General features: G+C 45.0%; 1 protein-coding gene across 1 annotated transcript in view; it reads right to left on the minus strand.

Annotated features, from left to right (window-relative positions):
- Positions 1–1,267: 1,267 nt before the first annotated feature.
- LOC115094274 (E3 ubiquitin-protein ligase TRIM39-like) overlaps positions 1,268–13,621 on the minus strand; it is a 56,350-nt gene continuing 43,996 nt past the window's right edge. The window contains exon 6 of the mRNA XM_029607173.1: positions 1,268–1,832. Within this exon, the coding sequence (XP_029463033.1) occupies positions 1,300–1,832 (533 nt within the window). The 3' untranslated portion in view covers positions 1,268–1,299. The remainder of the gene's footprint in view (positions 1,833–13,621) is intronic.

Below are 13,621 nucleotides of genomic sequence, written 5' to 3' on the forward strand. Positions count from 1 at the left end.
TTTCCCTTATCCGGATCCGATGTGCTGCCCCCGGATTGCCTGCGCAGGCGTTTTCCGCCATTACGGACTCTCTGCCATCTAGGGGTATCCATCGAGGAAGCCGTAGCCGATCGAGTAGGAACCGGGCGTTGTATCTGATGGCCTGCATCTTTCAAAATGGCTGCTGCTTCATCCACCGTCGCGGCTTTTGTTGTTGTGCCTGCTATGGTAATCGCTATCCCAAAAGGAAATAGCCATCTGTAGCGGTAGCCTTCCTTGCGCAGCACTGTAGTGATCTCTCTAAATTCCAGTCTTTTTTTCAAAGTCAGAGGTGAGAGATCCGTGTATACCTGGATATTGTTATTGTCCCACTCCCATGAGCTGCGCTTCCTTGCAATTTGGTAAAGTTTATCCTTAACGGTGTATTTGGTGAAGCACACAATAATATCGCGGGGCTTACCCGGCTGTTTCTGGCCCAACGATCTATGAGCCCGATCCAATTCTATTGTAGAACTCTCTACTTCAGGGAGACTGTCACCCGCCTGTGAGAACAAAAACGAGCAAAATCGCTGAATGGTAGCCCCACAGTCATTATATGCCTCCACTTCAGGTATGCCCCGAAAACGGAGATTATGGCGTCGTCCCCGGTTGTCCAAATCCTCTAGCTTGGCAGTCAGAGCAGTATGGTCAGCTGCAGTTTGTTCAGAGGTGTGTTGCAAAGCTTGAATTTTGATGGCGTGATCTTCCAGCTGGATATCGCACTCATCAGTGCGTCTCCCTATCTCAGCCATCTCTTCACGCATGTCCTCCATAGCTTGCAGCAAGTCTTGTTTATTGGACTTCATTTCCTTCCTAATGTCCCCAAACCAGCGTCGGAAGTCCTCTGTGGTTGGGAGCTCCGAAAACGTGGGGCTACCACCCTCCTCAGTGTCATCGTCCCCGCGGATAGCATTACTGGGGTCCGAGGCTTCATCCACGCTGCTGGGCCCACCGGCAGCGTCGGAGCATTTTGAAAAAGCAAACTGCTTAAAATCTGGCCCTTTCTTTTTCAGAGCCATCCTGGCTAGTACAGCGGAATGTCCCTAAAATTTGAAGCGTGTTCGCCGGGTCTGAATCTTAGAAAATTGCACAAAAGGGGCTCGGGATCAGCGGGAGTGCGAAGTCACACGGCCATCTTGCTCCGCGGCGAGAGCGCCCCCCCGGCATGTGTCTATTTTATGTGCATAATAAATTGCATGCCACAAATGATTTAGTGGCTGTTTACAACCCTCTCAATTTCTACAATATGTGATAAAGATATATAAATTGTAGAAAAATGTTTTAGAATTGAAGAGGACCCAGTTTAATTTTTTGCTCTGTACCCAATAGACAAAAGAAAGGATAGACAGGCTCAGTAAAAGAGGAAGTAAAAGTGTGAATTTTATAAAACTTGTCAGCATTGTAAAAGGTGACCTCTCCCCTTTCATAATCCAGGTAAATTCCTAGCTTCCGAGGAGCCCAAGCCAGATACATGTATCGTTTACTTTTCACTGTTGGCAGCCAACATTTTCCTTTGTACATCTTCACAGCCCAGATTCCCACATCAGGCACAAAGTCAAAACTTCCCTTCCTCGGCACAGACTCTTTGGCAATTCCCAGAGCACATTCTTTATCCTCCCCCTTTATTTTAACTTCCCAGTAGTGTCTTCCTGAGGTGAATCCATCCCATCCGAGTACACAGATCTCGGTATCAAATCTCGTAGGATTATCATAACATTTAAGTGGTGATTTTGTATGTTCTGCATATTGCACATCTGAAACTGAATATATACTAATCTCAGGATTTGCTGTTTTAGGATCCATTTTCACATTTCCTAGGGAAAAATAAAACAGAAACAGTCAAAATGAGATATTACTTCATTTCATTCAGGATATTAAATATGTTTGAAGACCTTGCGCTATATCATCAGGTCCGCCTAAATAATTTGGAACATTTCCTTGTGAAAAGATCTCTGTGCCTTTTAGCCCCTATAAAACATTTGTTGTGGGAAACCCCTAGCATGGAGGTCAGAGCCATCTAGGGAATCTCTGTCTCTATCTAACTTCCTGTAGTGAGTCTGCAGGAAGAAGTCTAGGAGTTAACACTGTGCTGATGTAATCAGCCACCCTGATCGTAACATTTATTTATTTTATTTATTTAACACTTTTCTATACCGACCTTCATGGTAGGGACCATATCAGGTCGGTTTACATCAAAAAGGGGGAACTGTAACGAAACCGTAGGTAACAGGAAGAACAAAGTTACATTCAACAAGGGAGGTAAAACTTGGAAGCAAAGACTGCTGGAAAGAAAAAAGACTAAGGAACGAAGTGCTTAGGATAATGATAACAGCTGTTTTAAGAGTCAGGGTAGGCTCTTATGACTTTACTCCCGTTTTAGCAAGGGTTTTTTGGAACTAACCTAACCCTGGTATGTAACAGGGGTTTTAGTGCTGGAAAAACCTGCGTTATAAAACCTGTGGTAAAGTTAGCGTGTCATGCTAAATTGCAGGGTAATAAGCTTAGCTATTACTCTGCAATGCAAGGAAGCACACTTAGAAAGTGGCTAAGTAACATGTCTCCTTTTATCATGGGAAATTTAACTCCTGGTCAGAGGCAAGTGTTAAGATAGAGAGGAGGACACCAAAATCCACTGTAGTGGACTGGAGTGGAGTGGTTGGGTCGACAGCCAAGTCCTCCCTCCCTCCCCAGCAGGCCCAAATCTCAGAACTTGGCCGGTGGGCCAGGTAGATTAGGGTTTGGTCAGTCGGTCCAAGTCTGGATTGTGTAGGTCCTCCATCTCAGTCCTCTCCCTTTCACCTGATACCTAGAGTACCTGAATGCTATCTGTTTTCAAGTACCTGAAAAGCAGAATATAAATCGAATAAATAGAAACAGAAATAAAAATTGAGACCTTCTCCCACATCGCAAACTCCCTCCTAATCCCACAGAGAACCCCAGCTGGAGACGTGTTTACCTCCTCAGGCAGGGCTGGCAGCCGATTAGTCCTTTCACTGTCACATGTCAGTGAAAGGACCAATCCCCTTTCAGAATTCTAACAGGGGATTGGTCTTTTCACTGAAAGCTGAGAATGTAGGAGACAAGGTGTGAATAAACCTTTCAGAAGGCTGTCCTTCAGAATTCTGAAAGGGGATTGGTCCTTTTACCAACATGTGACAATGAAGGGACCAATCGTCTGTCGGCCCTGCCAGAAGAAGTAAGCCCTTCTCTGGCTGGGGTTCTGGGAGGGATTAAGAGGGGGTTTGTGATGTGGGAGTTCTGCAGTGCTCAATTTTTTTTTTAGGTGAGAGGGAGGAAACTGACACAGAGGAACTGCACGACCGGGACCTGGATCAACCAATCTGACTTTACTCTGCCTGGCCCACCGGCCAACAACTTTTTAAGAAGAAAGAGGGTTGGGCATGCTGGGGAGGTAGGGAGGACTTACTGACCAGCCCACTTAGGAGGGAGCTCTAATTGTTGTGATTTCGGGGAATCTGTTTTTTTTTAATTTTTTATTTAGTGCGGGTCAAAAAAAGCACATTTTTTTCACTTTAGTGCACTTTTTTTATTCCTGGTCCATTTGCATGTCATTAGCTTCCTGCATCTCACAGGGACCACATTGTTTAACATGCACAAAAATAAAACCTGCACTAGAATCTAACTCTGATTTAGCATGGGTTTTATTACATTGGCCCCCAAAATTCCTTAGGAGCTCTAAAACATCAGGGCTGGCTCTAAGGCACCATCGTCTCCTTCACAACATGTCCCCTGTTCAAGAACTACCAATTAGAAATCCCAGATCTCTCATTCCAATCATGATCACTCCCCTAACACAGTTCCTAGGGCTAACTCTGCTCTCAGTAACTCTAGTCAATGCACAATCTTTGACCAAAAAGACTCATATCCTCAACGACTATCTTTTAGACAGTAACCCTGATATCTGTGCCATCACAGAAACCTGGCTAAAAAACTCGGACATAGCACTAATTAACCAACTACCCACTCACAAATACGACTTTTTCTCAATTCCCAGACTTAAAAAACGAGGGGGTGGCTTGCTATTAGCCACGAAGAAAGAATTCAGACTAACATCATATCCTATTAAGTTGAAATCTTCAATAGAAATTGGATTATTCAAATCGAACCTCCTTCAAATACTGCTAGTTTATGCCCCCCCAGGAACCCTTGATGCAGACGCCTCCCCCCTTATAGAAACCATTGTAAAACATATTAACACAGATTCCCCTACCATAATTATGGGAGATTTTAACTTACACCTTGATGCCTCCCCACACTCAGCCAATTGTGAAGCCCTCCTCACCTCTCTTAGCGCTATGGGATTCACTCAGATTATCAATAATCCAACTCACAAAGCAGGACATACATTGGATCTTATTTTCATCAATGCTAATTTCCTCTGCTCTAGGGAACCTACATGTACCCCCATCCCCTGGTCGGACCATTTCCTGATAACAACGACCCTCTCCTCCAAGAAAAAATCTATCACCACTCAGCATCTCTCCACTATTCACTTCAGAAAATCTTGCGCTTCAGACATTCTCAGCGAGCAGCTCACCAAGGAACTCACAAACCTAGATATATCCAACCCCAACTCTGCTGTGCTTTCCTGGCATAAGATCACGGAAAGGGTAGCAAACAATCTGTGCCCATCAACCTCGAAATTAATTAACCCAGCAAAAAAAGGAAACCAACCTTGGTTCACCAGTGAACTCAAACGGATAAAGCAAGAACTATGCCAAAAAGAAAACAGATGGCGCAAAGCCCCTTCACCATCTACGCTATCATCATACAAAGGAACCTTACATTTTTACAGAACATCCATCCTAAAAGCAAAAAAACAATACTATGCCAATAAAATCCATGACCTCCAATATGATGCAAAAGCTTTATTTTCATATGTATCACAAATCACAAAACCAATTCCTCCATCAATACCAGACGAACAGGCTCAATTCAAGGCAAATGAGCTAGCCTTGTTCTTTCAACAGAAGATTTCAAACACTATCGCACTTCTTCCAACCAAGACCAACCCCCCAGCTTCATACATCTCTAACCACACACTCAAGGAAGCTAAATTCGACAACTTTGAACTAACTTCCACAAAAGAGATCGAAACCATCCTAAAGAGGCAGAAACCATCCAGCCACCCAACAGACAACATACCCTCCAAATTACTGCTACTCATCCCAGACTCAATCGCGGGACCTCTGACCAACATCATAAATTGCTGCCTAACACAAGGTCTGTACCCAGATAGTCTAAAAAATGCTTCCCTTAAACCCCTCTTGAAAAAACACAATCTAGACTCCAGCATTCTAGCTAATTTTCGTCCAATCTCTAATCTTCCATTCCTAGCCAAAATTACAGAGAAAGTAGTTAACTCCCAGTTATCAGATTACTTAGAAGAACACAATATCCTTTCCTCTTCCCAATATGGTTTCCGCAAATCACGCAACACAGAAACCCTACTCATCTCACTAACAGACCATATTATTATGGGACTGGACAAAGGACACTCATTTCTTCTAATCCTTCTAGACATCTCAGCAGCCTTCGACACGGTCAACCACTCCATCCTCCTAGATCGCTTGTCAGACATTGGCATAACCGGATTAGTCTACAGCTGGTTCAAGTCCTTCCTTGACAACAGAAACTTCAGGGTCAGGATCAACAACAAAGAATCGCCATTGACAAATTCTTCTCTTGGCGTACCCCAAGGATCCTCCCTTTCTCCCACCCTTTTCAATATCTACCTCCTTCCCCTTTGCCATCTGTTAACAAGTCTCAACCTCATTCATTACATCTACGCTGACGATGTTCAGATTCTGATTCCCATAACAGAATCCATCACCAAAGCTCTCTCGCTTTGGAAAAATTGTCTTCAATCTATCAACAATCTCCTCAACAATCTAAATTTGGTCCTCAACTCCGCTAAGACTGAACTACTATTTATCTCCTCCAACCCAGACAACCACCCTCCACAAACACACCACAGTTATCATCTCACCCTCACTCAAGTAAGAGATCTGGGAGTAATCCTTGACAACCGCCTTAATTTAAAGACTATGATCAATACGACTACCAAAGATTGCTTCCACAGACTACAGGTGTTGAAAAGACTCAAACCCCTCCTTTATTTACACGACTTTAGGACTGTTCTCCAATCCTTAATATTTGCAAAAATAGATTACTGCAGCGCTCTTCTCACTGGCCTACCCAACTCATCCATCAAACCACTTCAAATGATACAAAATGCTGCGGCCAGAATTTTAACCAACACCAACCGAAGAGAACATATTACTCCCACTCTCCGAAACCTACACTGGTTACCAGTCTACCACAGAATCCTCCACAAATCTCTCACCCTGATACACAAGTCCATCCATAACTATCTTCATCTTGACCTTGAATTCCCTCTCAAACTCCATACTTCCAACAGACCAATTAGAGAAATCCACAAAGGAGCGCTACAATCCCCTCCAACCAAAGCTATTCGCCTCGTCTCGACCAGGGTCCGAGCTTTTTCTTTAGCAGGTCCAAACATCTGGAATAGCCTCCCCGCAGACCTCAGGCTGGAACCATGCCTACTAACATTCAAAAAAAAACTTAAGACTTAGCTGTTCCAACAAGCCTTCTCGGATCCTTCAGACTCACAATAGACAAACAACCTATTCACGAGCTACGGAACCATGCTACTATTTATGTTGCCTATTATTATGATTATCCTAATACCTCAGATAATATTCTTTCCTGTTTAATCTGAATCCATTACAACTTTTGTGTTTAAGTTATTGCCCTTCTCGGGCCTTTTTATTCTACTTACTTCCAAGCTGTAAAGCCTCCAAGTCTATAGTCCTTGTTTAATGTAACTTACTGCTCTCCTCTGATTATATTGTACTGTTCCATTTCTGTTACAAGTTCTCTATCCCCCGTTCGATGTAAACCGATCTGATATGGTATTTAACCATGAAGTTCGGTATAGAAAAAATGCTAAATAAATAAATAAATAAATAAATAAATAAATGGCACCTCTCCCAGCTGATCCCTGCCTCTCTGTGCTTGGCATAGATTTACAGGGGAAAGAGTGTATGCATGTTTTCTCTACAAGTAAGAAGAAAAGCAGGTTCCCTGCTCCCTCAGCATTCTTGTCCCTGTCTCTTATTTCCTTTGCCCAGTATCTGTCCCTACCTCATTCCCCCAGCATTGGGGAAATTACCTGATACTTTTCCTTAGTGTAGAGAGATGGACTCAGGACCAGTGGGTTTATGCTCCCCTGCCAGCAGATAGAGATGGAGCAAGCTGATGTCACAGTATATATAACCCTGCAGTGACCCAAGCCTACCAGTATTCTCTTCAAAAGCAACTGTGGACAGATTAGCAAAAAACGTGATTAAAAACAGGTAACCAGAACTGTACTCAACCAACCATAAATACTAAACTCATATCCGATCCCCCCCCCCCCCCCCCGAAACTAATAGTGCTCATCACATGCAAATGCATGTTGATGAGCCTATTAGTTAGTCACCCGAAATACAGAAAGTAAAATGTATGACCAAGCCGCACATTTTACTCTCAGAAATTAACACCCTCCCAAGGCGTTAAGATCTAAACAACATGAAGTTGCAGAAGTATTTTAACAATTGCCAATTCAGTTTTCAAAACTTTTGCTATAGCCAGCCTAAGTCCTTTCTTAGTTGCCTAGATCCCTTTTGAAAACCGACCCGTTAGTATCCAGCTCTGTAAAAAAAAATAAATCTGCAAACAAGTCGTAGATGTCTATTGGGAGGGTAAAACATTTTAGACTAGCCCATTAATCCCTGCATCAGATCAGGAGTAACTGACTACAATGAGCAAAGCAGATGTCTTTTGAGATCCCTCAAGGTGCATGAAACAAATCTAAGCTGGATGGCAGGCACTTTGATCAGTGTTTCTTAAAATGCATCGCTGACATAGTCCTGGAGGAGCATAATACAGCTAGAGCTTGCAAGCCTTACCATGAGAGAGTTCAGTAATCCCGTTTAGTATTCCCCATTTCCCTTACACATAATTTCATATCTCACACCTTTGTGAGGTCGCTGAGGAAGAAAAGGATGAAGTGCGAGCGAGCCCAATGTGGGCAGTTTCACAGTCGTTACGCAGCTTTCCTGCACAAGCCGCCAGACAAAACTGCGGACTGAACCGTGTCCCCCGGCCTTTGTCTTGTATGGACGCTGTACCGCAGGGAGATAAAACCTTCAAGCCAGCTGTGGCCCAACCTGACGACACGTTCTACGGAGTTCACATCTCACACTCCGAAAGGTTTGTATGGCTTGTGTAAACGAGGGCGTGGACTGCCTTCAGCACGGGCCTCTTCCGCTAATGAGGAGGTGCTAGGGACGCGCTATTATCCCTAGCGCCTCCTTTTTAGCGCGACACCTAATTTGAATAGATTATCGACGGGAGAGCGGGCGCTCAACACGGAGCGCCGGCTCTCCCGCACTTTTTACGGAATCGGCCTGTAACATGTTTATAAGCTGTCTTACTGACTATTTAAAAAACAAACACACTAATTAATATACCCCAATAGTTTACTTCTCCCCAATACTTTAAAAAAATTTCCCAAGAAGAACTTACTGATTCCTTTCAGCCACCAGCAAGGTGATCCTCTCCTCTGCTTCTTTCTGGTTGTGCCCTGCCCTTCTCCAACCCCCCCCCCCCCCCATCCCTGCAATGCTGCCTGATGCCGCTCGACTCTCCCGTCCAATCACACCCCCAAGGTCCCACCTTCTTCCCTGAGACCAAGCATCTGCAATCTGTGCTCTACTTCTCTTCCTTTCCCTCAGGCCCCTGCTGAACAGCAGCAGAAATTTTGGAACCTAAGCTGAGCCGTCCACCAACTTTTTAATAATGGCTTGCTTAGTTTTTCATCCTGCGGGGACAGCACTCAGGCAGTGCACAGCACAGACGGCAAGCGGCACCGCAACTTCAGCAAGAGGGCAGAGCAGTCGCACCTTCGCTTCTTTCAGCCCTCGTGCTGCAGTCCTTCACTGAGCCTGCGCACTGTTGTAGTGACGTGGAAAGCTAAGCTCTCGGTTTTTAAACGTCTTGATTTTCACTCTGGAAACCGGTTCATGTGAGCCACTGAGGCAGCTGCTGCAGGGGAGTTTTCGAGGAGCATTTTTTGCTGCCTTAAAATTCTACTGCCTGAAGCGGCTGCCTCACCCTGCCCCTGAGAATAGTGGGGGTGGGGGTTAGGCGGCTGTACAGACTTTCTCTTCCTCCACCCATCTCTCCTCCCCCATCTACTTTCTTCTTAATTTATGTCATCTATCAGATAATAAAATAGTTTCCAACCCTTGGTGTCCCTGGCTTGATTTTCTGGCTCAGGCTTTTTTTTTTCTCATTCTCTGTCCTTATCTCTATTCCTTGTTTGGAGATCTCCAGGTCAGCTCTTAGGTTGGGGCTCCTCAGTGGACGCAGCTCGCTCTGCTTTGGGTAATGCTGGCAGTGCAGGTGCGCTAGGTCTCACTGCTTCGGCCGTTTCTTTTTCTTCGCAGATGCCAGGATCCCAGGCTCCCGCGGAAGGCCCAGGTACCCCACGTGCCAAAGACTGGCGCAACAATTCTTGTACGGCTGCTGCAGGCATCGCCAGGCCAATGGCTCCGACATCAGGCGACAGAGATGTTGGTGCTGCGAATATGGGTGAGCCCAGGGCGGGGACAGAGGCCGTTAATGTTAGTACAGCTACTGTAATGCCAGAGGGCGAGGGTGCTGAGAGGAGAGTCGCGAGGTCAGAGAAGGCCACGCCTGCGATCGGGTCAGGAGAAGGAGGGAAGGTTAAGAGTTACGATAAGGTTAAGCGCAAGTGCAGTAAACCTACTTCTTCAGATTCCTCGACTTCCTCCTCTTCTTCGAGCTCATCGGGATTGTCCTTGGGTGGTGGGATAGAGAAAGGGGACAAGGTTCAAGATAGTGGTGCGCCGGCATTAGTTACATTTTCTGAGCTGTGGGAAGACGTGCCTAGGGCCCTTCTTAAGAAAATCCAGCTGCGGAAACATATTGATATATTTCGGTTATTAGAAGGTAGGAGGGGACAGAGAAAGGAATTAAAGAAGAGAGGGATCGAGCGTTTCCCTGGCACACAAAAAAGGTAACCAATAGACGAGAAGGACCGATGAACACCAGGAATTCTTTATTCTGCATAAATCATCATTAAAAAGTCCAACTCAGGCCAAGTTTCGCTCATTTGAGCTGCTTCAGGGGCTATTAAAGTTGATGCTGGTAGTTGCCTGCATACAGCAGTTCAGCTTTCCTGAGTATACACCACCTATATGATACGTCAGCGCGATTGCTACTGCAGTATTGGATTGGTTTCCGGTTTGTTTCTCTGGACACAAAAAAAGGTTGCACAGAATGTGTTGAATTAGATTTGAGCTTTCCTGAGGCTCATGAATGTAATAGGGCATCATGATAGTGCCCAGTACGGTCCGATGCTTGCTTACGCAGATGCGATTTTGGCGGCCAGCAAGGAATACGAAGGTTGGTCGTGGTTAAACTATGATGAATGATTCCGAGATCGTATGGAAGAGAATAAATTTATGTCCTGGGGTACGTGGGATGTTGGATTATGGCTCATGTAGATGAATGCTAAGATTCCTTCCTCTGCATCTGGTAGTGTGCTTTGTCTAGCTGCATGGTCGGGTAGGCGTTCCTTTCTTTCTTTTTTTTTAATTTTTAATTTTCAAAAATTATAACAACAACGTTATTATGTATATACTGAATTATGATTATATCGTAGCATTGATAATATTGATATTCATTTTTCACTATTACAAGAAATCCTCATACAATTCATATATCAGTATTATTCTTCAAAGAAAATTGAAAGACATTATCAGTTACCTTGAGCGATTCAAGGTATTTAAAAGGGTATATAACACTCTTACTATTCAAAGTAAGTCAGAGAAGCATCAAAATCTCATTATTGCTCTCAACCATTTGCTGCATTTGGGGGGATGGCTATCCAGGAAAGCCTGTAAAGCAGAAATCTCATAAAAGACATATTTTTGTTCTTTATACCATATTTCACATTTACATGGATAACGTAAAAAGAATGTAGCCTCCCTAGCAAGGATTTCAGATTTTAGCCTAAGAAATTCCTGCCTTCTTAATTGAGTTACCCTTGCTACGTCCGGGTACATCCAAATTTGTTGTCCATGACATTTTTGTACTCTATTTCGGAGAAATAAACGTAACGTTGTGTCTCTTTCTGATGGAAAAATAAATGAAACAAATAAAGTTGCCCTTGTTAATATCTCTGTTTCAATAGTTGTTTCTAGGACATCTGAAACATTCATGGGCTGCTCTGGTTGTATATCTCCTATACGTGTTCTTTGCATTATATAGTATATTTTAGCGAAAGCCAGAATTCACTGGATTGGCATTTTCAAAATATGTAATAGGCACTCCTTGAACATTTCTCTGGGAGGCATAATTTTTAAATATGGGAAATTTAATATCCTTAATTGGAATATTTTAAACTGTTCTCCATATATTCCATTTTCCTCACGTTTGACATCTCCATCTTAACTGTATTCTTTTGAAGAGATTCTATTTTTCCCAATCTTTCATTGTGAGCTTCCAGTTTATCATTATGATAAGAAACAGATTTTTCTAACTAAAACTTTTTGTTGGGAATCTGTATTAAAATTAGTCAACTTTAATATAGCTGCCTCAAGGGATTTAATCGCAGCCCAGAGTATGTCCATGGTTACTTCAGTAGTCCTATCTGGTATAATAACCTTTATGTTGGGCTCATCCTCCCTACCACCCCTTGCAGCTTGGTTCCCCATTCCCAATTCTGCATTTATTACAGTGTTTAAAACAGGAGATTTCTCTTCAAACAGGGAATCTTCAAAAATATCTTTTGAAACAATTGGTGGAGATGGGGTATTGGGAGCTCTGGGGCTCAAGGAGATGGCTTTGCCTGTAGTGCAGGGTCTCGCTCTTGAACCGTTCCTACTGCGGCCATTTCCCTCGGTGGCACATTTGATGCTGTCACAAAGAAAGACGATATCTGAGGTTGGGTTGAGCCGAGTATGGGAGATGAGGACATAACCTCCCTTATTCGGGCCTTCCGCTTGGTATGAGGCATAGGAAGTGAAAGTCACTATATTCTCCCTCCTTGTGTTAAACTCTGTCTAATTTCCCAAGTCTAATGTCTTTCAAGTTGGAAGCTGAGAGAAGATTAGAATATAAATAACTTACTGGGAATCCAGCCACAGAAGAAAGAATAGATCTTAGTTACCATCTGAGTAGAAGGTCCTTAAATCCAAACAAAGCTGCGCGCCCTTTTGGCGTGCGTGACTTCGGCAGCGCGCCAGCATCGTCAGCACGCCACAGGGGAGCCCGGTTTTGAACTTACCGATCCCTCCCCTCGGTGACGTCAGCAGCGCGATGGGAGCAAGGGCGGAGTCTCTCCTCTTCCCTGGAAGCAACAGAAGGCAGGCAAAAGTTCCCAGGCAACAAACAGGTAGGGCCAGGATTCCTCCTCACCCCAAGAGTCACAGTCCTCTCTTTCGCCTAACCCATGGGCCGCAGGGGAGCCCGGTTTTGAACTTACCGGTCCCTCCCCTCGGTGACGTCAGCGGCGCGACGGGAGTAAGGGCAGAGTGTCTCCTCATCCTCGGAGGCAACAGAAGGCAGGCAAAAGTTCCCAGGTAACAAACAGGTAGGGCTGGGATTCCTCCTCACCCTAAGAGTCACAGTCCTCTCTCTCGCCTAACCCATGCGCCGCAGGGGAGCCCGGTTTTAAACTTACTGGTCCCTCCCCTTGGTGACGTCAGTGGCGCGATGGGAGCAAGGGTGGAGTCTCTCCTCACCCTCGGAGGCAACAGAAGGCAGGCAAATGTTCCCAGGCAACAAACAGGTAGGGCCGGGATTCCTCCTCACCCCAAGTGTCACAGTCCTCTCTCTCACCTCAGTAGGCATTCCTTTCGTGCTAGCTCTGGATCAGGAGGAGCGAGTCGAGCGGGAGCAGGACTGTTGGACGTTGGTTGGTGTTTCAACCGTTCTGCGTGCAATTTCCCCCACTGTAAATTTCGCCACATCTGTTTCAACTGCGGAGTGGGGCACTCGGCTTCCAAATGCATCATGTGTGCTGGAGAAGAGAGTTCAGGTGGCAGGTTTGTTGCTGAAGGGGCACCAAAAGGTGCTCAGAAATGATGATCTTGGTTTGGCTCCTACATCTGTGCGAGTCAAGGCATTGAGGCCTTGGTTGCTCGGGTATCCAAATTTCGAAGTGTCCTTATTCTTGTTGCGTGGATTTTCTGAAGGTTTTGTATTTCCTTTTATGGGGCCTATTGGGGTGGGAGGTGGCGATAATTGTTCTTCGGTCCGCAGTATGTCTGTTGCATCCGTCGGTCGTAGACGGCTGCGACCGCTCTGCCTTACCTCTTTTTCTCCTCTTTCTCTCTCCTTGGGCAAAATGGCTGCCTCTGATGCCGAGTGTCTCGGCGTTTCCAAACTAGCATGGGCATCCCAGTCCGCCATGCTCCCTCCTGTGGCCTCCAAGGGCGTGAGCGCGCACACCTCCTATGCTCAAATACATGTCATGGCGGGA

The sequence above is a fragment of the Rhinatrema bivittatum genome, chromosome 6 (assembly GCF_901001135.1).
Source record: "Rhinatrema bivittatum chromosome 6, aRhiBiv1.1, whole genome shotgun sequence".
In the NCBI taxonomy this organism is placed as follows: domain Eukaryota; kingdom Metazoa; phylum Chordata; class Amphibia; order Gymnophiona; family Rhinatrematidae; genus Rhinatrema; species Rhinatrema bivittatum.